The sequence below is a fragment of the Hyperolius riggenbachi genome, chromosome 7, assembly GCF_040937935.1.
Source record: "Hyperolius riggenbachi isolate aHypRig1 chromosome 7, aHypRig1.pri, whole genome shotgun sequence".
Classification (NCBI taxonomy): domain Eukaryota; kingdom Metazoa; phylum Chordata; class Amphibia; order Anura; family Hyperoliidae; genus Hyperolius; species Hyperolius riggenbachi.
The window spans coordinates 41,337,955-41,361,167 of record NC_090652.1 but is presented as its reverse complement, the minus strand read 5'-3'; the positions used below and the strand labels follow the sequence as shown (position 1 = coordinate 41,361,167).

Below are 23,213 nucleotides of genomic sequence, written 5' to 3'. Positions count from 1 at the left end.
TTCACTCAATCTAAGTTACATAATGAGTTGTTTATGATAATAATGCAGACATCAAACCGACAAACGTTGATTCTGGTGATACTTTTAATGACTTAGGCTAGGTCCACACTAGACACAGTTGCAGGACGGACACTGCAGTCCGGATCAGGGGAAGATTAGGGGAAGTACCCACCGTACTGCAAACTGATGAAAGTGCATCAGTTTTGCATCAGTTTCCGTTCAGTTTTTCCCTGACAGAAAACGTCTCCAGGAGTGGGAGGATTTTTTTGGGCCAATCATAAAGCTCAGGCTATCCGTTTTCACATCAGTTTTTTGCCTGTGGAGCTGGAGATGCGTTTTCTCATTGCTTTTCACTACCCCTGCGTGTATCCGTGGTCCTGATCCGTTGCGTGAAAATGCAGCAGATCCGGACCTTCCATTCAGGTTTTGAAAACGGATCCCCGCAAACGCAGACGGATCCGTTTTTTACTTGGGTGAGGCTGGCTGCTATTTTGAACATTAGTATCCGGGACTCCGTTTTTCATCAGGTTTGAAAAACGCAGCCACGGATACGTTTCCGGAGCTAGTGTGGACTGGATCTAACTGTACATGGTTTATTGTAAGCTTTCCAAACCTTGAGTTTCTTCTCTTCTTCAGGCATTATACAGAACGGAATCAGAACGGTACAATCTGTATAATGCCTGAAGAAGAAACGTAACGTTTGGAAAGCTTGCAATAAACCACGTACATTTAGTCATTAAAGGCATCACCGGAATCAACGTTTGTTGGATTGATGTCTGCATTTCTGCTCCTCAGCTAACACTGGACCACACTTCACTTGCTTATGATATTAACTGTTTTTTTAATTGGCTTAAGATATGCCTGTCTCATTCTAATATGTCACCGGTATCAACAATCTTCAACTTTACAGCAATTTAATACTTATTTAAGCATTATAGCTATGCCTATATAACTAAATACTGTATAATATGCCGAAAATGAATTCAATAATTTAGAACCATTTTCTAATGCATTATTTAATAGTTTTTATATTAGAATTTACTGCATATATTTTACCAACAAAATAAGAGCATGTGATTTAAAAATGACAGGTGGTGCAGTTGGAGTACGTATGAAATCACTGCCAGGAGACATGGGTGCAGGATACAGCTGATATAAGGCTTATCCTGGTCCTGCACAAGTCCCATCTGCGTTAATTACTATTTCCCCTCAAGGTTTACGTGGGTGGTGAGAATTATGTAATTTGGCTTCCAGCTATTGCTGGTGGCCATATTACAGTGTTTTATAAGTAACTTCAGCTCCGTCTTCTGACGGCACCGAAGTTACTCACTGAGCGCCGCTATCGCTGTAATTCCTATTACAGTCTAGGGTGGCACCAACTGCGCCCAAATCTCCTGCGGTGGATACAAAGTGTTTGTTGCAGTTGTACTATCCTCTATTAAACTCTGTACTGATTTCTCATAATATGCTGCCAGTCAATGATGTGTGACTTAATCTTACAAGACATAACAAAACACCTCTAGCTCTGGTGGGGAAAATATCTGGTGAGAATATTTTCTACAGTATATCTGGCGAGAACACAACCTTTTAATAAAATAATTGATTTTCCAGCTTCTCCTTCTAATTTTCATTTCAAATATATTCGAAATATTTAACTATTTACACATGTTCAAGGAATAACTCCCTAGCATTTAACTAACACAAAATCTTAAAATGTATACATATCTTTTGCAAAGCATATTTAAACATTATAGTTAACTAAAAAGAATATAGAAGACAGGGTTTCATTGTGTTCAGAACAAGGAATCTGACAGTTCAGTTGAGTTGGAAAATGGCAGCCACCATCTGAGAATGAAATAAGCTGCTAAGGCACAATGGTGTAGGGACTCACATTGGCTGTTTGAGACTGTGTGAACTTTAAACGAGTCAATAGAGTAGGCTCTAAAGGACTGAAAAATTACATCATTTTAAAGAGCCAGATTTATTTTTCTTTAGTTTACTTTTTCCCTGCTGTATGTTACAAACTTTGGTTTATGATATAAAGAGCAATTCTAGTTTGTGCTGAACATTTTCTATATGCTGTCATGAGCTTGATCTTTGGTGATCTTTTTCCATTTTATTGATAATAGTCTAATAGATAATTACTGGTGTGAAATTATTCCCAGAATTGTGATTTGTGTTTTTTATCTCACTTTTGAAATCTATTATGAAATATGTCTAAATATTAATGTTATATAGTCTTTCCAAATAAGCTGTTGGATCATTATGTTTGATGAAAGCACCATTCATCTTCTGGACCATTTGAGCCGCCTTACCAAGAACGAAGTTTAATACTAAGCACAAATTCTCTTGAAATGCAAAATTTGGTGGCACTTTCAAGTTGTTTATTGATCATGGTAGTAGGTTCTTGGTAGTAGGTATATTTTTTGAACAATGAAAAAGTATTTAGAATAAATTCTAAATTCTAATTCTAGAGGAACTATCAAAGAAATTGTCCTTCTGAAAACCCAACATACCTGTAGAGCTTTTAGCCAGCAATACTAGAAAGCTTTTCAGAGGTCTCTCATCACAGCCTGTGTGAAAAAAATGCTTTGTTTGTAATAGTTTGTGTCAGCATCAGGACTAGAGCTGTACCATGTAGATAGGTTCCACTTCTCTGTCACTATTCACAGAGGAATGATTTACTGTTTGTTTCAGCACTGCCCACACACTGCTTTTTCACAGGTCATGTGAGAACAGCTGAGGCATTCATTAGCTACAGAAAAGGATCTGAAGAGAAGAACCTGTACTTTTTCCTGTTCTTGGATGCCCGACTACCCCCCCCCCCCCCATTCAGAATGGGCTGTTCCTGGGTGTAAACTGTTTACTTTAGACTGGGAGGCAAAGAGAGAGACATGCAGGAACATACAGAGCTGCAGCTGATGAGTTATTTACAAATATTTGAAGGTATATTCCTGCTTTCTATCATTCTGAAGAGATTCCAGTCCCAGTATTACAGTCAGAGAAGATTGTCTGAAGATATAATCCGTAACTGCAGGTGTGAGAAATTGTTCACAGAATTGTCTGACTCTGTTCCAACGATTATCTTTCTTTGTAAATACATTAAGAAATAATGCTAAATACTGAGGTTTTAATATTTCCAAACAAGCTGTTTCAGCAGTGATGCACTGGGAGACATCTCGGAGCCCACTCCAACCTGAATAATTACAAATACTTTCTGTTTTAAGAAGGCAAACATATGTTTTCCATAGCATTGTAGTAAGAGAGCTTTTTGGTCCATTGTAGCCCCTTACACACTCCTAGGAGTTCTGGTTCACCGTGAGCTTGCTAAGTACTCTGTAAAAAACAAGCTGTTGGATCATTGTTTTTGATGAAAGCATCATGCATCTTCTGGTTCATGTTAGTCACCTTTCCAAGAATGATTAGTTTAACATCAAGCTCAAATTCTCTTTAACTGTAAAGATAGGTGGAACTTTCAAGTTGTCTATTGATCATGAATAATAATTGTTGGCAGTGGGGATTATCATAAAAGAGACTTTTTGAACATAAAAAGTACTGTATATATTTGTGTATAAGCTGAGTTTTTTAGCCCAAAACAGTGGTTCAAAAGTGGAGGTTTTGGCTTAAACATGAGTCATGAAGAAATAGTAAGCCCCCAAGTGCACCCTCCAGCGCAATATGGTTAACGGAGCTGAGCGGTGATGGTTTTGTCTACCACCGCCGTGTGCAGGAATGGGCTGGATTTACTGTAAGCCCCCCCCCTCCCCACCATGTACAGCAAGCTGTCTGTGTCTGGCCTGTGATTTAAACTAGTTTTTCCTGCGAGTATCCCATCATATTTACAGCACTGTGTGGTCTTTTGATTCCAATCCCTGCCGCCATCCGCACCACAAGGATTATTCTGTAGCCAATTCAGTCAATTTCGCATTTCTATGACACCACTAGAGGGTGTCTTTGCAATGCTACTGTGACTGACTTGGCTACAGAGGAATGCTCGGGGTGGGGATGGAGGCGGGGGTCAGAATCAAAAGACCCACACAGTGCTGTAAATATGCTGGGACACTAAGGGGACACAGGTCTGCCTTTACATTCTGCTCGGGGTGGGGGAAGGACACAAAGGTCTGCATAAACACATGTTCAATCAATTGCATAATGTTTTTAATTACACTATCCCATGCTGCTGTAGATTAATGGGTTTCACCGGGCCCTAATCAGAAGCACTTAAGCAGTGTCCTCAGCTTATTATTGTTGTCCAGACAGTTTCTTAAAGGATAGACCTCCCTCAGGACTATTTGCACCACTTTATGTCAAATCGACTCCTACAAACAACTGACCAGTACAACAGATTCACATTCTCTGTACTGGTGGGGGTGGCACATCCATCAAAATATGCAACATCCATCAAAATCTTCTACCAAAATCTGCCAACAGTACTCTGCACATGGGTGGGGGGACACACAGAGGTCTGCGTTTCCTACCATCAGCTGATACGCGAGTCAATTATTTTTTACTGGTTTCTAGGTAAATGTTTAGTGCAGTTGGCTTATACACGAGTCAGCTTATACATGAGTATATACAGTATCTAGAATATATTCTGATGGGCCTACAGATCACATCATTTTGAAGGACCAGCTTTAGTATAGAGAAAATAAAGATGATTTTTCCCTACTTTCATCAAATGCTGGTTTATCTTACAAAGAAAATTTCTAACAGTTCTAGTTCATGTTGAACACTTTCTTTAAGCTGTCTCGAGCTTGATCTTTGGTGATCTTTTTCCATTCTTCTGAAAGTTTAGCTGGTTTTGCATTATATTCTTGTGCAAACTGTTGATTGAACTGTACAAATATGTATTTCCAGTAGTCGGAGGACTCGATGCTGGGGTCGGGCTGAATAGCCCAGTCTGGATAATATGTGCGATAGTCTTTGTGAGGGTGCCAGTTTCCTTTAGTATGTGAGTTTTTGAAACTGCTGTTGGAAACAACAAGAGTGGAACATATATCCACAGTCAAAGTTCCGTCACCTTCCCATCTACATCTTCCCAATCCCTGGGATCTATGGATTGATGAAAAGTGCTCTTTGTGGTCACCACCTCCAGCTTCACAAGGAACTTTGCAGAATGGACACTGCTTCCCACATCCGACAACCTTCCTGAGCAGCTCATCCTGAGGCTTCAGTGTCACTTTAGAAAGAAAGGAGTCAATTTTTAAAGATCTCATATTTGTTAGTATTTGTTGTTCAACCTGTGTAAGGGAGTGCTGAATGTCAGATGAAAACTGCTCAACTGCAGCCGTGTTTTGGAAAGTGATCACTTTCATTTCATTCTGGGAAATCACTAATTTTGTTTGCAACATTTCACAGATTTTTTCTAAAAATAATGATATATCAGGACTTTTTAAACAGGTTTTATCTTTAAGTACAGCTTCAATTTCTTTTTTTATGGAGGAGAAAATATCCTTCCATAATTTTTCGAAAGATGCTGAACCGTCATACTTTTTAGAGATGTAGCCTAGTATCCATGTTTCTGAAAATGTTCTATGTGAACCAATATATTTTACATAGTCTTGGAATGACATTTTCTCCAGTAAATGTTCAAGTATGTGACACTGGAAAAAGCTGCGACTACTGAATAGGATACTCTCAGAACCATTTAAAATGTCATCCACAATCTTCTCCCCAAGATGTTTGAAGACATAATCGGTAATTGCTGGTGTGAGACATTGTTGACAGAATTGTCTGGCTCTGTTCCGACTTTCATCTTTCTCTTGAAATATGTTGAGAAATATTGCTAAATATTGAGGTTTTAGTCTTTCCAAACAAGCTGTTGGATCATTATTTTTGATGAAAGCATCATGCATTTTCTGGAACATTTGTGTCGCCTTTCCAAGAATGATAAGTTTAATATCAAGCTCAAATTCTCTTGAAATGTGATGCTTGGTGGCACTTTCAAGTCTCCTATTGATCATAAACAGAAGTTCTTGGCAGAAGTTATTATCATAATCCTCTCCAGAATCAACTTTTTCTTTAATATACTTATCACATTCATTTATCAGTGAAACAGCAAGACTTTCTACTGATAGAAATGCTTCATTACGCATTCCTAGACTGCCGAAGAAACGCTTCCACCAACTGCCATCAATATACTTTTCATGCATCTTAAAAGCTAATTGTGCATGGCTCCCTAGATTGCGTACATCCATAAATGTTTCATGTACATTAGGTCCCCTACTGGTCAGATCATTACTCAGTTGTTGTAAAATTGCTTGATTGATATCTCGTCTATCAAGCTTCTTTATCTTAAAATTTTGTAGTGTCTTCTCCCACATGGCTTCAAATTCCTCCTGTAATTTCTTGACATTCAGTTTAGATCTCTTCTTTCTTGTTTTCAGAAGATCGCTAATCTTTCCCTCTATCAGCTCTTGATATTGATTCTGGATGCTTTTGATCTCCATCTTCCCTCTCTGGATGGAAATTGCTTTGCTACATTTGTATAGTGCGTTTCTCTCAAGTTCTTTTCTTAAGAAGTGTATGCTCCTTCTGAAATCTTCTCTATATTTTTCTACAAGATGAACATTATCAGACTTGCTGTCATAATATTTTTCTAACAAATCCAACATTTTTTTTTCCTCCTCAGACATCAGCCGTTGAACGCCTATGGTGTATTGTTCAGTAGTTTCTGTATCCAGACTCTCTACTGGCTGATTCTTGATGTTAGTTTCTGTGCTAATAACATAGTTGTAGACTTTTTTGGAGAATTCCCATTCCCACAAAGAAAACTGCATTGATAGCTTATTGTAAGCATCAGCTACAAGACTGTTTCGAAAGCTAAAAATGAATTTTTCATGTTTCACGGCTCTCCACAAGCTTTCTATCCATTTGATAAAGTCAACAATCGTGCCTGGATTGCTCTTTGTTTTCAGAAATTCAAATAAATACTGTTTTAGCTTATGGACACTTTCACTGTAACCAGAGCTTACTGGTGCCATTGGTGGGACTCCCTGCCATAGGCCAGGAATGTACCAACTGTGTTTCTCCAGATCATAATCCATAATGTCATTAAAGGATATGACTCCACCTTTCTTCTCCATTTCTGCAGCCACTTTGGTCATTTCATCCAGCTGTTCCAGAAGCTTCTTCCTGTCTCTCATGTTCTTTTCATGAGCAGAAACATCGCTCACATTCTGATGTACAAACTGGCAGTTTGGCCTCTTCCCTATTTCTTTCATCCGAAGAAAAGCATGGACCACAATCTGTAGGATATCCTTCATTTCTGTTGTGTTTTCCATTGAAATATTGACTATGGTGATGTCACTCAGCCCAACCACCAATGTAGCCAACTCATTGTCATGTTCATAACTGTCTTCCAAGGAAGCCAACTCAGGAGCTTTCAACCCCTCTGTGTCAATCACCAGAACGAACTCACAGCCCATCTCCTCTTGTAAATTATGTTTCACTTTAAGAAGAGTCATAAAAGCACCTCTTGTGCATCTTCCACTGGCCACTGGGAACTGTAAACCAAACATGGTGTTCAGAAGGGTGGATTTCCCTGTACTCTGCACTCCCAGCACCGTTATTACTCTAATTTTGCTTCCTGTTATACCTCCACATCCAGCCTTCATGTTCAGCTGAGTGAGAACACATCCAGTCTTCATGTTCAGCTGAGTGAGAACATCGGTTATCCATTTGAGAGGAATGTTGGAGGCATCTCCATCAATTAGCTCAAGAGGAAACCCATCCAGTAGAAGGTCAGCAGCAATCCCTGGAAGTTCTATAAACTGTGCTCTCTCTGATGTGATAATGTTTTCTTTAACCATAGAACATTCAGCCTCGTAAAACTGTCCCAATTCTCGTAGAAAATGTTCAATTCCCAAAGAGCTGTCAGAGATTTTTTGGTCTACCTCCTTGAGTTCCCCAGGATTATTTGAACTGCTTTTATATTTCTCTTTATATTTAATTTGTAAATCAGAAAGATTCTTCCTAGCAGTGACATCAAGTTCTAGTTTCATCCATTTAAGAAAATATTGCTTCTCCACTGGTGACAAATGAGTGATACCATTAATAAACAACATTATAGCCTCTGGCAATTCATGTTCGTGCTGTGCCTTATGTAATGAAATACGCTGTCGCTTCAACTCATCCTGATATTGCTGTGCATCTTTGTCTCCTTGTTTTGTCATTCTACAGAGTTCTTTTTCTACTTTAGCTAGTTGCTTCCATAGGTCCCCCTGCAGTTTCATCACTCCTTTCTTATATTCTTCCACGTCAGTTATTGCGGCGGTAATGTTACAAGCACATGCTCTTGCTTTCTGGCATTCGGGGAAGTTCTCATCTACATCAATCGGGAGCCCATGTGTTTGATTTTTCGCCATTTGCAATGATGATTGTTGAGATTTTTTGCTTATAAAACATTTGAGGATGTCCTGTAACCGTTTCACAAATTCAGCATCATTCAATGTTCCTTTGATCACGATGTGTTTTATATCAATCGTCAGTGTTTCCACTAGCTGCTTTAGAAAGGTCTGTGTCTCTGTGTTAATGTTTTTGCCTGGTTCTAGAGTAACTATGAAATAAAACTGGGTATCAGTGTTACTGCAAGTTGATAGCATTGTGAATTCCTTCTCAGAAATGCTGTCAAGAAATATAAACACGGCTGATGATACTCGAGTCAGAAACATGAACTGCTCCCAGTTGGTCTCCAGGTCTCCACGTAGGTTGGCCACTGTGATGGGTTCTGGGAAAACATCAGAACTACCAGAGGGAAAATACCAGGAAATTTCTACAAGTCCGTCAGATATTTTCCTACTGATGTTTCCTCCCTCCATGTCATGATGAATAAAGAAGTTGTGGTATTGCTGAGCTGGATTAAGAATCTGGTTCAGGATTTTAGATTTGGATAATTTAGTTTTCCCTAATCTGACAAACGAGAAGATTGGCATGGGAATATTTACCACATTATCTTCTCTGAATCCTTTACTGTCCACTAATGACTGAGGTCTCCACTTCTTCACAATGTCCCTCATTGCCCACAGCATGAAGGTGCATTTTGACCTGTCTCCAGCAGGCAGCAGCAGAGGGATAGCAAACTGACACATGGCCATTTTTGTTACAATCTCTTGCTGTAGGAAACTGTCTGAACAATGCAGGAGGACACACAGGACATCCAGGGGGTGAAAGGCAGTTGGTGTGTCTTGTTCAGGTTTGAACATTGCAAGAATATCATCAACATTTGATTCTTGAGTAATGGGAGGTTTCGTGAGTTGAGTATTTAGTGCAGTCCTGTTCAAAGCCATTAAGTTTCTCAAGAAGTGCCAAGGAATATCTTTGAAATTGTTAAGCTCCACATCTTTCATGTTTTCTGACCCGATACATAGGAGGTCACTCAAGGTCACTTTTGAAGCCAAATGATTTTTCATGTCCATCTGTTCTAAAAGTTCTTGAAAATTCTTTTCTTTATCTATGAACAGAAAATAAAGATATATTCATATATAAAATTACTATTAATACACAAAGCATATAATACAAAGTAGAGATGAGATGTTGTGCACGTGTGAGCATGCGTGGCCCATCAATGCGCCTGTCTCGAGTACTGTGCATACATGGTTCTCAAATGAATGAACCACGCATGCACAGAATCCTCCTGGCAATGGGAGCGCAATCAAGGAGGGGCACGTGGATGGGCCATGCATCCACAGTCATGTATGACTCCAGCACAGGTATCAGAGCTGCCAGCGGGAGAATGGAGAGGACCCAGAGAATGTCAAGGGACCTCACGAACTCCAGGTAAGTTCAGAAATACAGAAAGTACAGAAATTTTAACATCAGTTCAGGTTCCCTTTAAAGAGGCTTCCCTCATCCTCGAAGAGTGGCTTTACTGTCCATGCGCACTAGCACTGTCCCGCTCGGGTTCCAGTGAAAATAGCCAAGCCCAATTGGGTCGGTTCTACGTCACAGTTGCAGACAAGACTTTTTTTTTCCTAAGAAAGCCAAAGCAGGTCCATGGTACTGTGCTTGTATCAACAAGCTCTCTTTTGGGAGTCCCAGTGCTGGAATGGGCTGAGGAGGACGAGGGAAGCCTTTTTAGGATCCAGAGTCTTCCCCCTCCCAAGGTGAGTACCACCTAGGGCTAGGGGCACTTTTTGTAGCTTCAGGGTCCCTTTAAGTTTCTACTCAGATTGCAGCTTTTCCAAGTTAAAATTAGGAATTTGGAAATAACTTATGAGTTTTAACAATTTTGAGGAGTTTGCAGTGAAGATTATGGTGTCATATTTCTAAAGTGATTGCGAAACTCTCAAATATGATTATGAATAAAACCCTCTAGAAGCCCTTCTCATACAAGAGTCAGTGAGTAGCATCCTTTCCCAGATTTATACTACTCTGATGGATATACAGTATTTACTGACCAAGTCAACAAAACCTATAACTCATGGAAGTTTGATATCCCTAATTTGGAGGAGGAAGGATGTTCTACCAAATTGTAAGATACCAGAGAAATACTGATTCCAGCTAAAGATAGGCTGTTATTGTTAAACTTTATATTCAGGGTCTGCTATACCTCCCTTAGAGTAAGTTGTCCAGCTATTGTGGGTAACTATATTCCATTTTTGGACATGTCACAAATGGAACCGTTATTGGACTCAGTTGGGTGAGGTTCTGAGCAAGGCATTTCACTGATCAATTGACTTATCCCTTAAAGGGGGTAATTAATGGTACAATCTGAACAATCAGTAATCCATTGGAAACACTGGCCTCAATTCACTAAGCAGTTTAGACTAGTCTACAGATTGTTTTTAGTCTACTGAAGGTTTGGTGTAATGTTTTAGACTTGTTTTTAGACCTGGTCTAACATTCAGTAATTACACAATTCACAAAGGCAAACAAGGAGTAACCACGCCCACTTTTTCTGACAGAGATTAGACAAGCTGATTTCTGTAGGTAAAGGAATTCTGTGAGGTATTTTAGACGTGAGGATGGAACCTTTGAATGAATTATGCAGGAGTTTAATTGTATCCACAGTAGAGCTCCTCAAAGGAGAAGGATGTCAGTCATAGCTACTCATTTGTGAATTGCATCTTTTGAATATTTCCCCTGCTTTACCCACCTAATTACCAAATGGTTTAGACCAGGTTTAAAATCAGGTCTAAAACATTTGGTAATAGTGAATTCCCCTTTGATGCAACTGACCAAACCATCAGAAGACTAGTCTAAACTGCTTAGTGAATTGAGGCCAATCTGTTGTACCCATTAATTGCTGAATTCCCGCTAACCAATCCAATTAGATCGATGGGATCAATCCAAAAAATGGATCAATTCCATTAATCTGATTAAACTCGGTTGCTCGAATTTGTCAGTTAATGGGCATAGCAGATCATTTCTGATTGATTACTAAAAATGATTAATCAGCCATGGGATTGTACTCTTAATGGCCACCTTAAGACCAATCTGTTAAGAACTGTTGGTGACATTCTTTCTACCACTTATAAAATACTTCTGTGGATATATATTATGTTTCTATGCAAGGAAAACATTCATTTTACAGTGGATTGATTCACAGCCACCTACTGTAGCAACCTAGATGAAGTCTGTTAATGACACCTTACAAATGTACAAAGCTTATTTGGAAAGCTTATTTGGAACTGAAAAAAGAACTTTGATAAATTGTGGAACCCCTAGTTTACATATCTTGAAGAAAGTGGTATAATGCTTCCCTCTACCTGAGTAGTCAATTGATGTAAGTCATGATATGGAGTTGGGTCTTGAGAGTGAAAGTGGACCAGGTGGAAGAGGGGATGATTGGATGCATTATGGACAGGATCTGTGTTGAGTTGTTGTTGTTTTTTTTCTGTGTACTATATATGTTATCATTATACAAAAGCCAATAAACAGATTCTGTGGACATTCAAGACAGGGGCTGTCAGTGTAGTGTAGTGATACTGGTGGGGGAAGCAGGGGTTAGTTTAATGCTGTGTAGTGTAGTGATACTGGTGGGGAAGCGGTGGTTAGTTTAATGTAGTGTAGTGTTACTGGTGGGGAAAGCAAGGGTTAGTGTACTGTGTAGTATAGATACTGGTGGGGGCATCAGGGGTTAGTGTAATGTAGTGTAATGTAGCACAATGTTAGTGTAGGGTACTTAGTCTAGCTAGGGAAGCAGCAGGGGTTAGTGTAGCTGGGCACTGGGCAGTGTAGCTTAGACAGAGACAGCTTGGGGGGAAAATGTCTACAAGACGCCCCTGCACTATAGACACACCAGGTTTAGTATATATTTTATTTCCTGTTTTTGTCTTCTAAACCTAGGTATGTCTTATAGTCCAGAGCATCTTATATTCCGGAAAAAAAACATATGTAAAAATAATAGTTTAGTTGCTCCTCACCCATGATTTACATTTTTAAATTGATCACAGGTGCTGGAATCTTTACCCTCTCTCCCCCAACACACACAAATTAAAGTGCAGAAACTATGGAAAGATGCATATCATTTTAAAGCTCTCTTTCTCCTCTTTCTGATGACACCTAAATCGTCACCCTACGCCTTTTAGTTTTCTCTATTTTCGCGATCGAAATTGCCGCGGCCGCGAATTCGATCGCGAAAATAGAGAAAACTAAAAGGCATAGGGTTACGATTTAGGTGTCATCAGAAAGAGGAGAAAGAGAGCTTTAAAATGATATCCATCTTTCCATAGTTATATTGTATTACACAGGGAGACTTTTTCTCAAAGTCAGCAGCTCCATTCATCTGCAGACTTTAGGAAAAAGTCGCCCTGTGTAATACAATGTAACTATGGAAAGATGGATATCATTTTAAAGATCTCTTTCTCCTCTTTCTGACGACACCTTTTCTCTATTTTCGCGATCGAAGTCGTGGCCGCGGCAAATTTGATCGTGAAAATAGCGAAAACTAAAAGGCGTAGGGCGGCGGTTTATATATCATTGGAAAGTGGAGAAAGAGAGCTTTAAAATAAGATACATCTTTCCATAGTTTCTGCACTGCTCGGAGTCCCTTTAACAGTGATCAAGCTTCTGAGTTTAGTTAGAAATGAGAGCATTGTCATGGTTATGTAGCAAGCTACTTAATGGACACATGGACACATGGGCCAAAACCTGAAGTTCAACTCCTTGGGCCATATGCAATTCACTTCTCCTACTGAGTTTTCTCCCTCAAGATAATTTTTTTTTTGTATTTAAATAGATTTTTTCAGCATGATGCATTTGAAAAAGTACCAAAAGTAGATGAAAAGGTACTATCAAAATTATTTTGAGTATTTTCTTGCTTGCTGGGGTTTATAAGGCATTTTATTGTCAGGTCAAGGAGAATCTCAGGAGAAAAAGTTCATTGCTTATGGGCCCTTCATTAAAATGCTGCAAACTGTTGTAATTCCTACACCGTTCACCCGATTTGGATGTAAATACCCTCAAATTATGCTGACAGTCTACAGTTAAAGCACATTGTGTTTGCTTCATTTCAAATCCATTATGGTTGTGTATAGAGCCAAAAATGTTAGAAGTGTGTTGATGTCCCAATATTTATGGATATGGCTCTTAGGTTGTTATAATATTCACCCCTTCTAGCTGATATCCTTAAAAGAAAACCTTGGTAACTATAATTAAGCCATATCCATATATCCATACCCCACCCCCCCAAGTGTCGTCGGTCCCCACCACCTCCTAGTGCACCAGAGGTGGGGAAGAGCCCCTCGTCCATGGATTGGACAAGGGTTCCAAGGGGGAGGGGAAGGCTTGGCAGCCCCTCTCCCCCAGAGCCCCCCCAATACCATGGACCATGTGGGCTGTTATAGCTCAGGGTGCGAAGCCCCAAGTGGCTGGGGGAGGATTCTGGCTATCCTCAGCCTGCATGGGGGACAAGGGGTTAAAGAGCCTCGGTAGGGGGACCCCACATCATTTTTTTTATATTTTCCACACTCTGAACATATTAAAAAAAATACATTTATATACATATTAATACATTATCTGTCATTTTACCGCGTTTAAATTTCGACTTTTTTCCTTTAAATTTAACATCGTCTGTTTGAAAAAAAATCCTCTTGTTCCCACTGTCCTCGTTAACATACGCTGCAAATTTGGTGTTTCTACCATGTTCAGGGGCTTTGCTATTAACTACTAAAGTTAGCAGCCATTAAACTTTAAAAATAACCATTAAAAAAGCGTTTGCACAAAATACGTATTTTTTTGGTGACTATTTCACAGTTGATCCTCTTTTTCCATGCCACTGTCCAGGTTTAAGCACACTTTCTACACCTTTTTTTTAAAGAAATTGTGGCTGCGGAAATGCCTTGAAAGTTTTAAAGAGAACCCGAGGTGGGTTTGAAGAATATTATCTGCCTACAGAGGCTGGATCTGCCTATACAGCCCAGCCTCTGTTGCTATCCCAAACCCCCCTAAGGTCCCCCTGCACTCTACAATCCCTCATAAATCACAGCCACACTGCTGACAAACAGCTTGTCAGAGCTGGCTGTGTTTATCTCTATAGTGTCAGTCTGCTGCTCTCCCCGCCTCCTGCAGAACTCCAGTCCCCGCCTGCATCCCTTCCCTCCCTGCTGATTGGAGGGAAGGGACGGGGGCAGGGACCAGAGCTATGCAGGAGGCGGGGGAGCAGCTGAGACTGACACTACAGATGTAAACACAGCCTCACAGCATGGCTGTGATTTATGGGGGATTGAAGAGTGCAGGGGGACCTTAGTGGGGTTTGGGATAGCAACAGAGGCTGGGCTGTATAGGCAGATCCAGCCTCTGTATTCAGATCACATTCTTCAAACACACCTCGGGTTCTCTTTAATGTAAGCCTACCCATTACAGTCTATGGAGCCCGACACAAAAGGCCACTTCGCAAACTTTTGGAGAAAATTCAGGTTCATGTTCGCAAACCGAAAATGTGATATTTGCTACTTCACTACTCAGCAATTGTTTTTGAGGACTAGTCATTCTTCTCTTTACACCCTTTTTTGTGTTCTGACTACCTGGGATATCTCTCTTTTATAATATATTTTCCGTAAACAGACTTAGTTTACTCACCATCCAGGACAAGGCAAGGAGGCAATGTGGACAATGCAGGAAACCGAAGAACCATGTTCTCCAGATGATCTAGGAACTTCTCAGATGCGGGCTCTCCACTCTGCAGTATTATGTTTATCATGTATTCCACTCTTACAAAGGGATCTTCATCATACTGGAGATAAATGTAGTCATTAAAGGACAGGAGATGGAGGGAGTTCAGCTCATCACACAAACCTTCCACGTCATGTTCAAATATTTCCACTAATTTCTTTCTCGCTCGTCTTATGGTCTGTGATGCTTCTTCAACTGAAGCCATGTTGCCTGGATATTACTATCTGTAAAGTAAAGGCACAGGAACACATCTATAAAAAGCAATAAATACTTTGTGTACCCCTGATGATCTGACGAAACGCGTAGGGAGGAGCTACATCTCATATGACCGGCTGAGGGAATTAAACACAGGACGCGGGGATACGAGGCTGCATGTGTGAGCGGTAACCTGGGACCCACCTATCACCACTTGTACAATGCTCAATGATCTCCAGTGCTCGTGAGTGTTTTTTTAATCTTTTAACTAATATTAACCATTTAAGCCACCTGGACGTGATTGTCACGTCCAGGCGGCTGCTGTTGCACTGCTGCGCGCTCCTGTGCGCGATCACGCACGTGCCCTCATGCTCCCGTGTTGCCCCCCCCCCCCCCCGTTAGCCCGGAGATCAATGAATGTGAACATAATTCCCATTCATTTATCTAAGTCCCCGGTAGAAAGACCGATGGCTTCTCATCAGAAGCCAGCAAGCAATCGGCAGCGCTCACAGGCTGCAAGTGAAGTGATAGTTCCAGAGATGTGCACAGCCCCTCTAAGGCTAAGTACACACCTTGAATACAAATCAAATGCAAATTATGTGCTGAACACTAATCTAAATTCTAAAATTTGAATGCAAGCTGTCGCCCATGGAGCCAGCTAGCCTAAAGTATACTTAAGATTTTGTACAGCAGAAGGAAATGGCAGCGCTTCCAAACAGACGCTGCACCTGATTTGACTACCTGCACAAGTATGCAGAGCTCGGATAATGGGCAGATTACACACCTTGCATTCAAAACAGGTACAGTAAAAGGAGGGCGTTAGCTTCAGCATAAGGCATATTAGGGATAATTTGTGCACAACTTATGTTGAAGCTAATGTCCTCCTTTTACTGTACCTGTTTTTGAATGCAAGGTGTGTAATCTTCCCGTTATCCGAGCTCTACATACTTGTGTCACCATCCCAGTTGGGTGAAGGCTGTACCCAAAGGGCAGTTCCTCAGATTAAGAAGGAACTGCTCATACTTCAATGACTTTCTGCAGCAGTCTGAAATGGTGAAAGATCGTTTTCTACAAAAGGGATACAGTGCAGCCTTCATTGATGAGCAAAGGAATAAAGTTGCTATGACTGATAGGGCACAAACCTTTACTAGAAAAAATCGAGAGAGAGACATGGAGACTGTACCATTTGTGACTGGCTTTAACCAGCAATACCGTGAATTTGAAAGAATCATAAAACGACACTGGAGTATACTTAAGGCCGACGCCCAACTGGGTTCTGCCTTGCCAGATCGTCCGCAATTCATTTATAGAAAAGCTAACAATTTAAAATCTATCCTAGCACCTAGCTGTGTGAATCCACCTGAGAAGAAAAAGAACCCATGGCAACAGGATGGTTTCTATCCTTGTAGAACATGTAGGATATGTCAGGCAGGATTAACTAAAAAGGTATCCAGTATTACATTTACTGCAAATGGTCAAGATTTTAAGGTCAGGGGGTTCATAACCTGCACCACAAAGTTTGTAGTGTACTGCCTGACATGTGAGTGTGGCAAGCAGTACATAGGGAGGACGAGTAGGGAGCTTAAAGAAAGGCTAGGTGAACATTACTACAAGAGTGAAAAGGGGCACACTAACCACAGTGTGTCCAGACACTTTGTTGGCAACCACCTGTGTAAACTCAGAAACATGAGAATGGCTGGTCTGGAAAAATTGCAGCCTTCATGGTGAGGATCTAACAAGATCCGTGAACTGTCTAAACTTGAAACTAAAAATATTTATGAAATGGACACTCTTGAGCCCGCAGGCCTTAACATTGACATAGATCTTAACTGTTTTTTAAATAATTCATGAGGCATTTCCATATCTGAATGTATTGACGTTGCTAATGAGATGGCCCCTTGGTGGGGTCTTTTTAACTGGGGGGAGTGTCGCTGCTTGGACGGCCCTTCTATTTGCTTCTTGCAGGTATACGAATTTGATTGGTGTGCTGTGGATGGGCCCTCTGAGCAGTGTCACTCTGGAGGGGTTTTTTTATGTTTCCCATTTAAAGTGGTTTAACACCCAGCATTACAACTTTGCTTTAAAAGATTGCTTACAGCTTAGAAATTATTATGCCAGATTTTTTTTAAGCAGAAATTCACTGAATGGGTTAAACATGACATTTTAGTGTTGGATTTAACTAGGAATCCGCATCGGTTCTTATCTTTAGTTACAAATGTATCTTTGTTTGGAATGCAATTAGACCTCTGAAAAGCCTGCCAAGGAAGCCCTCTTTGTTCTCTCAGAGCAGTGTTTGTTTATTACTTTGTAAATAGATACATTTGTAACTAAACCTAAGCACGGAGGAGGATTTCTAGCTAAATGCAACACTAAAATGTCATGTTTAATCCATTCAGTGAATTTCTGCTAAAAAAAAAATCTGGCATAATCGTTTCTAAGCTGTAAGCAATCTTTTAAAGCAAAGTTGAAATGCTGGGTGTTAGACCACTTTAATGTAGTTCCTCACTCTATGAGTGATTATAAGTTTTTATCCTAGATGGATAATATGTACTGCCATTTATATATGCTGTTTTGATGCTGCACGTTAAAATAGACAGTAAAAGTGAGCAGAGATGGATTTGAACGCTTTAACACAATTAACACGCGCTAGATGATCCCCAAATTTGTTTATTTTTAGCAACCTAAAACAGTCCGCATTGAGCATCAGTCATCAGCAATAAACATGAAACATCAGCAATCCCTCATGGAACAATCACTCCTTCACACCACACATACTAAGAAGGGCCCTTCCATAAAAGATGAAAAAACCTGGCCATAAAATTTAACAGCACACAATGTGTAGAAAAAAGGCCTATCTCAATTGCAGAAATGTCCCTTATGCCGTGCTCACGGTGTCAATAGCAGTTTCCTTGCAAAAAGACCGATTTCCATCCAGCACCTGTATGAACAATAAATGCACCAACTCGATAGCAAAGATGCACAGACTGTTCCTTGAAAAAATATTGGTTGTAAGCACACTGCTTTCAATGCTGTTAGTGCTTAAGCAGAATATATAGAACTCACGTGTTCCTGTACATATACGTCCACATAGGTTGTCAGTGAAGATAGTACTCCTCCGCACTCCTCATGAGTCGTAATGATAATAACGGCAACTCCAGATTCCTGCTCCACGCCAGCGGACTCGTACAAGGAGCGTCACTTCCGCCAGTAAGATTTAGCGGGCCGCTCTCAGTACTTCCGCCCGGCTGGGCTACACTGGGCTTAGCTACATACGGTGACGTCACCACAAGATCTTGGAACTTCGCATGCGGGCAGCAGCTGCGCGCTTTAACTGCAAGCCCAGTTCCAGTCCTGTAACTGGGTTGCCCACAGATTTCAACGATATCTCACCACCTCTACGCGTTTCAGCCACTAAACGATGGCCTTCATCAGGAGGGTTTTAATTTATGGAGCAGTCCGCCATGTTCATTCTATATATACCCTACATGGGTCCGCCCATCCACCTACCAGTGGGTGCAAAGTTCACGCTTGTGATTTTGAAATATAAGGTGCAAATAGGAGATCCTAAAACGTTTTTGAGGGCACTTTGCAATATATCTTCATTTAGACCATCTTGCAGAAAGATATTTAAAAAATATTTGGTAAAAAATTAAAATAAAAAATAAAAAAATATACACAATGATACTACTTTCAAATTCATTCAGATGCAACATACATCCACGTACGTGTATCTTAAAATTTATGTATATACCAATACGCAAGCCCACAATGCTGGGTCTTGGATGATCCATATTCCAGATAGTTTCTCCTCCCTGTATCCACAACATCCTGCCTATCCAATCACAACTCCATTTTAAAAGAATGCAAAAAGCTCCATTTCACTATTTAATCCCTTTGGGATTAAAGTGTCCAATTGGAAGATCCACTTGGATTCATTCCTTGACATTTTGTGGATATAATTGCCCCCTCTCCAATCAGGCTCTATTATCTCCACACCAAAGAATATAGTCTCCCTCAGACTACCATTATGCTGTTCCTTATAATGTTTAGATAACGGGTGCCCCTCATTCTTCTTTTCAATGTTATTAAAATGTTCCCCCACCCGTCTCTGAAGCGATCTTTTGGTCCTCCCAATGTACCTCTTGTGACAGGGGCACTGGACACAATAAATCACCCCAGCAGTAGTGCATGTGATAAAATCTCTGATCTTATATTTCACTGTGTCCTGTGCCTCAATTTCTACTATTTGTTCTTCTGCAATTCAGACATATACCACATCTCACAAAGCCCCCCCTGTCCCTGGTTGCAACCCCCTTTAAGGATGGTCCCTCATTAGCCGCTGTGGCTATAGATAGCCCTATCTGGCTAAATAATGTCCCCAAGGGACAGTTCACGAGACTCAGGCGTAAGTGCACAAACATGGAGGATTATGACGCAGAAGCTGAGAAACTTGTGGACTGCTTCCTTGAAAAGGGATATCCCAGTGAACAGGTATACAGGTCACAAGAAGAAATCAGACAGAAGGAACGTAACCAGTTATTGGGTCCAAGGAATGTACAAGATTGGAAAAGTAGGGATTCAAATGAGTTCAATGTAGTGCTACAGTACACTGCCCAATCCAAAAAGGTTGTGAATATATTCCAGAAACACTGGGACGTTCTAAAAGAAGATAAACTATTGGGTGAGAAATTACCAGATAGACCTAAGGTGATTTTTAAAAAAGCGCCAAATTTAGGGCTATCTATAGCCACAGCGGCTAATGAGGGACCATCCTTAAAGGGGGGTGCAACCAGGGACAGGGGGGGCTTTGTGAGATGTGGTATATGTCTGAATTGCAGAAGAACAACCAATCCGGGAAGAATAGTAGAAATTGAGGCACAGGACACAGTGAAATATAAGATCAGAGATTTTATCACATGCACTACTGCTGGGGTGATTTATTGTGTCCAGTGCCCCTGTCACAAGAGGTACATTGGGAGGACCAAAAGATCGCTTCAGAGACGGGTGGGGGGACATTTTAATAACATTGAAAAGAAGAATGAGGGGCACCCGTTATCTAAACATTATAAGGAACAGCATAATGGTAGTCTGAGGGGGACTATATTCTTTGGTGTGGAGATAGTAGAGCCTGATTGGAGAGGGGGCAATTATATCCACAAAATGTCAAGGAATGAATCCAAGTGGATCTTCCAATTGGACACTTTAATCCCAATAGTGAAATGGAGCTTTTTGCATTCTTTTAAAGTGGAGTAGTGATTGGATAGGCAGGATGTTGTGGATACAGGGAGGAGAAACTATCTGGAATATGGATCATCCAAGACCCAGCATTGTGGGCTTGCGTATTGGTATATACATAAATTTTAAGATACACGTACGTGGATGTATGTTGCATCTGAATGAATTTGAAAGTAGTATCATTGTGTATATTTTTTATTTTTTATTTTAATTTTTTACCAAATATTTTTTAAATATCTTTCTGCAAGATGGTCTAAATGAAGATATATTGCAAAGTGCCCTCAAAAACGTTTTAGGATCTCCTATTTGCACCTTATATTTCAAAATCACAAGCGTGAACTTTGCACCCACTGGTAGGTGGATGGGCGTAGTGTTGGGCGAACATCTAGATGTTCGGGTTCGGGCCGAACAGGCCGAACATGGCCGCGATGTTCGGGTGTTCGACCCGAACTCCGAACATAATGGAAGTCAATGGGGACCCGAACTTTTGTGCTTTGTAAAGCCTCCTTACATGCTACATACCCCAAATTTACAGGGTATGTGCACCTTGGGAGTGGGTACAAGAGGAAAAAAAATTAGCAAAAAGAGCTTATAGTTTTTGAGAAAATCGATTTTAAAGTTTCAAAGGGAAAACTGTCTTTTAAATGCGGGAAATGTCTGTTTTCTTTGCACAGGTAACATGCTTTTTGTCGGCATGCAGTCATAAATGTAATACATATAAGAGGTTCCAGGAAAAGGGACCGGTAACGCTAACCCAGCAGCAGCACACGTGATGGAACAGGAGGAGGGTGGCGCAGGAGGAGAAGGCCACGCTTTGAGACACAACAACCCAGGCCTTGCATGAGGACAAGAAGCTTGCGGATAGCAATTTGCATTTTGTCGCCATGCAGTCATAAATGTAATACAGATGAGAGGTTCAATAAACAGGGACCGAAAACGCTAACCCATCACAGATGTTCATTGTTCATGTTACTTGGTTGGGGTCCGGGAGTGTTGCGTAGTCGTTTCCAATCCAGGATTGATAAATTTTAATTTGAGTCAGACGGTCTGCATTTTCTGTGGAGAGGCGGATACGCCGCCGATCTGTGACGATGCCTCCGGCAGCACTGAAACAGCGTTCCGACATAACGCTGGCTGCCGGGCAAGCCAGCACCTCTATTGCGTACATTGCCAGTTTGTGCCAGGTGTCTAGCTTCGATACCCAATAGTTGAAGGGTGCAGATGGATTGTTCAACACAGCTACGCCATCTGACATGTAGTCCTTGACCATCTTCTCCAGGCGATCGGTGTTGGAGGTGGATCTGCACGCTTGCTGTTCTGTGTGCTGCTGCATGGGTGTCAGAAAATTTTCCCACTCCAAGGACACTGCCGATACCATTCCCTTTTGGGCACTAGCTGCGGCTTGTGTTGTTTGCTGCCCTCCTGGTCGTCCTGGGTTTGCGGAAGTCAGTCTGTCGGCGTACAACTGGCTAGAGGAGGGGGAGGATGTCAATCTCCTCTCTAAAGTCTCCACAAGGGCCTGCTGGTATTCTTCCATTTTGACCTGTCTGGCTCTTTCTTCAAGCAGTTTTGGAACATTGTGTTTGTACCGTGGATCCAGAAGGGTATAAACGCAGTAATTGGTGTTGTCCAGAATGCGCACAATGCGTGGGTCGCGTTCAATGCAGTCCTAGGCCGAAGAGGTCATAGCCTAGGGTCACAAAACCTGTTTATTTGGGCAATTTCAATGGTGGCGAGTCTGACGTACATAAATCGCAGCAATGGCCGTTAGCAACGTCTGAATCTCACGAAATGTCTCATGCAGGTAGAAGACATATTGTTAGACTTGGGCTCCAAAGATGGGTTCCCTACATCTCTGCAAACCAGAGTTACAGGGCTCCAAATTTGGTAAAATCCCCTATAGGCTTTCATTGGGCCTCCTATTTACAGTTCCAAAATCTCACATCTTTTCAAAGGGCAATTACTCAGCAGTGGCAAATTTTCTAGCATTGTAGGGACCCTTAGGGGGAACATGACTGGTGAGTTTCGGGCCCCTAGGCCAAAGAGGTCATAGCCTAGGGTCACAAAAACCTGTTTATTTGGGCTATTTCAATGGTAGTGATGGTGACGTACATAAATCGCAGCAATGGCCGTTAGCAAAGTCTGAATCTCACGAAATGTTGCATGCAGGTAGAAGACATATTGTTAGACTTGGATTCCAAAGATGGGGTCCCTACATCTCTGCAAACCAGAGTTACAGGGGTCCAAAATTGGTAAAATCCCCCATAGGATTTCATTGCCTCCCTATTTCACTTTCCAAAATCTCACATCTTTTCAAAGGGCAATGGCTCAGCAGTACCAAATTTTCTAGCATTGTAGGGACCCTTAGGGGGAACATGACTGGGGAGTTTCGGGCCCCTAGGCCGAAGAGGTCATAGCCTAGGGTCACAAAAACCTGTTTATTTGGGCTATTTCAATGGTAGTGATGGTGGCGTACATAAATCTCAGCCATGGCCGTTAGCAACGTCTGAATCTCACGAAATGTCTCATGCAGGTAGAAGACATATTGTTAGACTTGAATTCCAAAGATGGGGTCCCTACATCTCTGCAAACCAGAGTTACAGGGGTCCAAAATTGGTAAAATCCCCCATAGGCTTTCATTGGGCCTCCTATTTACCGTTCCAAAATCT

The 23,213-nt window shown here is 41.1% G+C and overlaps 1 protein-coding gene across 1 annotated transcript in view; it reads right to left on the bottom strand.

Annotated features, from left to right (window-relative positions):
* Nucleotides 1–1,000: 1,000 nt before the first annotated feature.
* LOC137524281 (interferon-induced very large GTPase 1-like) overlaps nt 1,001–23,213 on the bottom strand; it is a 47,825-nt gene continuing 25,612 nt past the window's right edge. Inside the window, exons 3-4 of the mRNA XM_068243960.1 lie at nt 15,022–15,338; nt 1,001–9,451 (exon numbers count right to left, since the gene is read on the bottom strand). Of these exons, the coding sequence (XP_068100061.1) occupies nt 4,716–9,451; nt 15,022–15,319 (5,034 nt within the window). The 5' untranslated portion in view covers nt 15,320–15,338 and the 3' untranslated portion in view covers nt 1,001–4,715. The remainder of the gene's footprint in view (nt 9,452–15,021; nt 15,339–23,213) is intronic.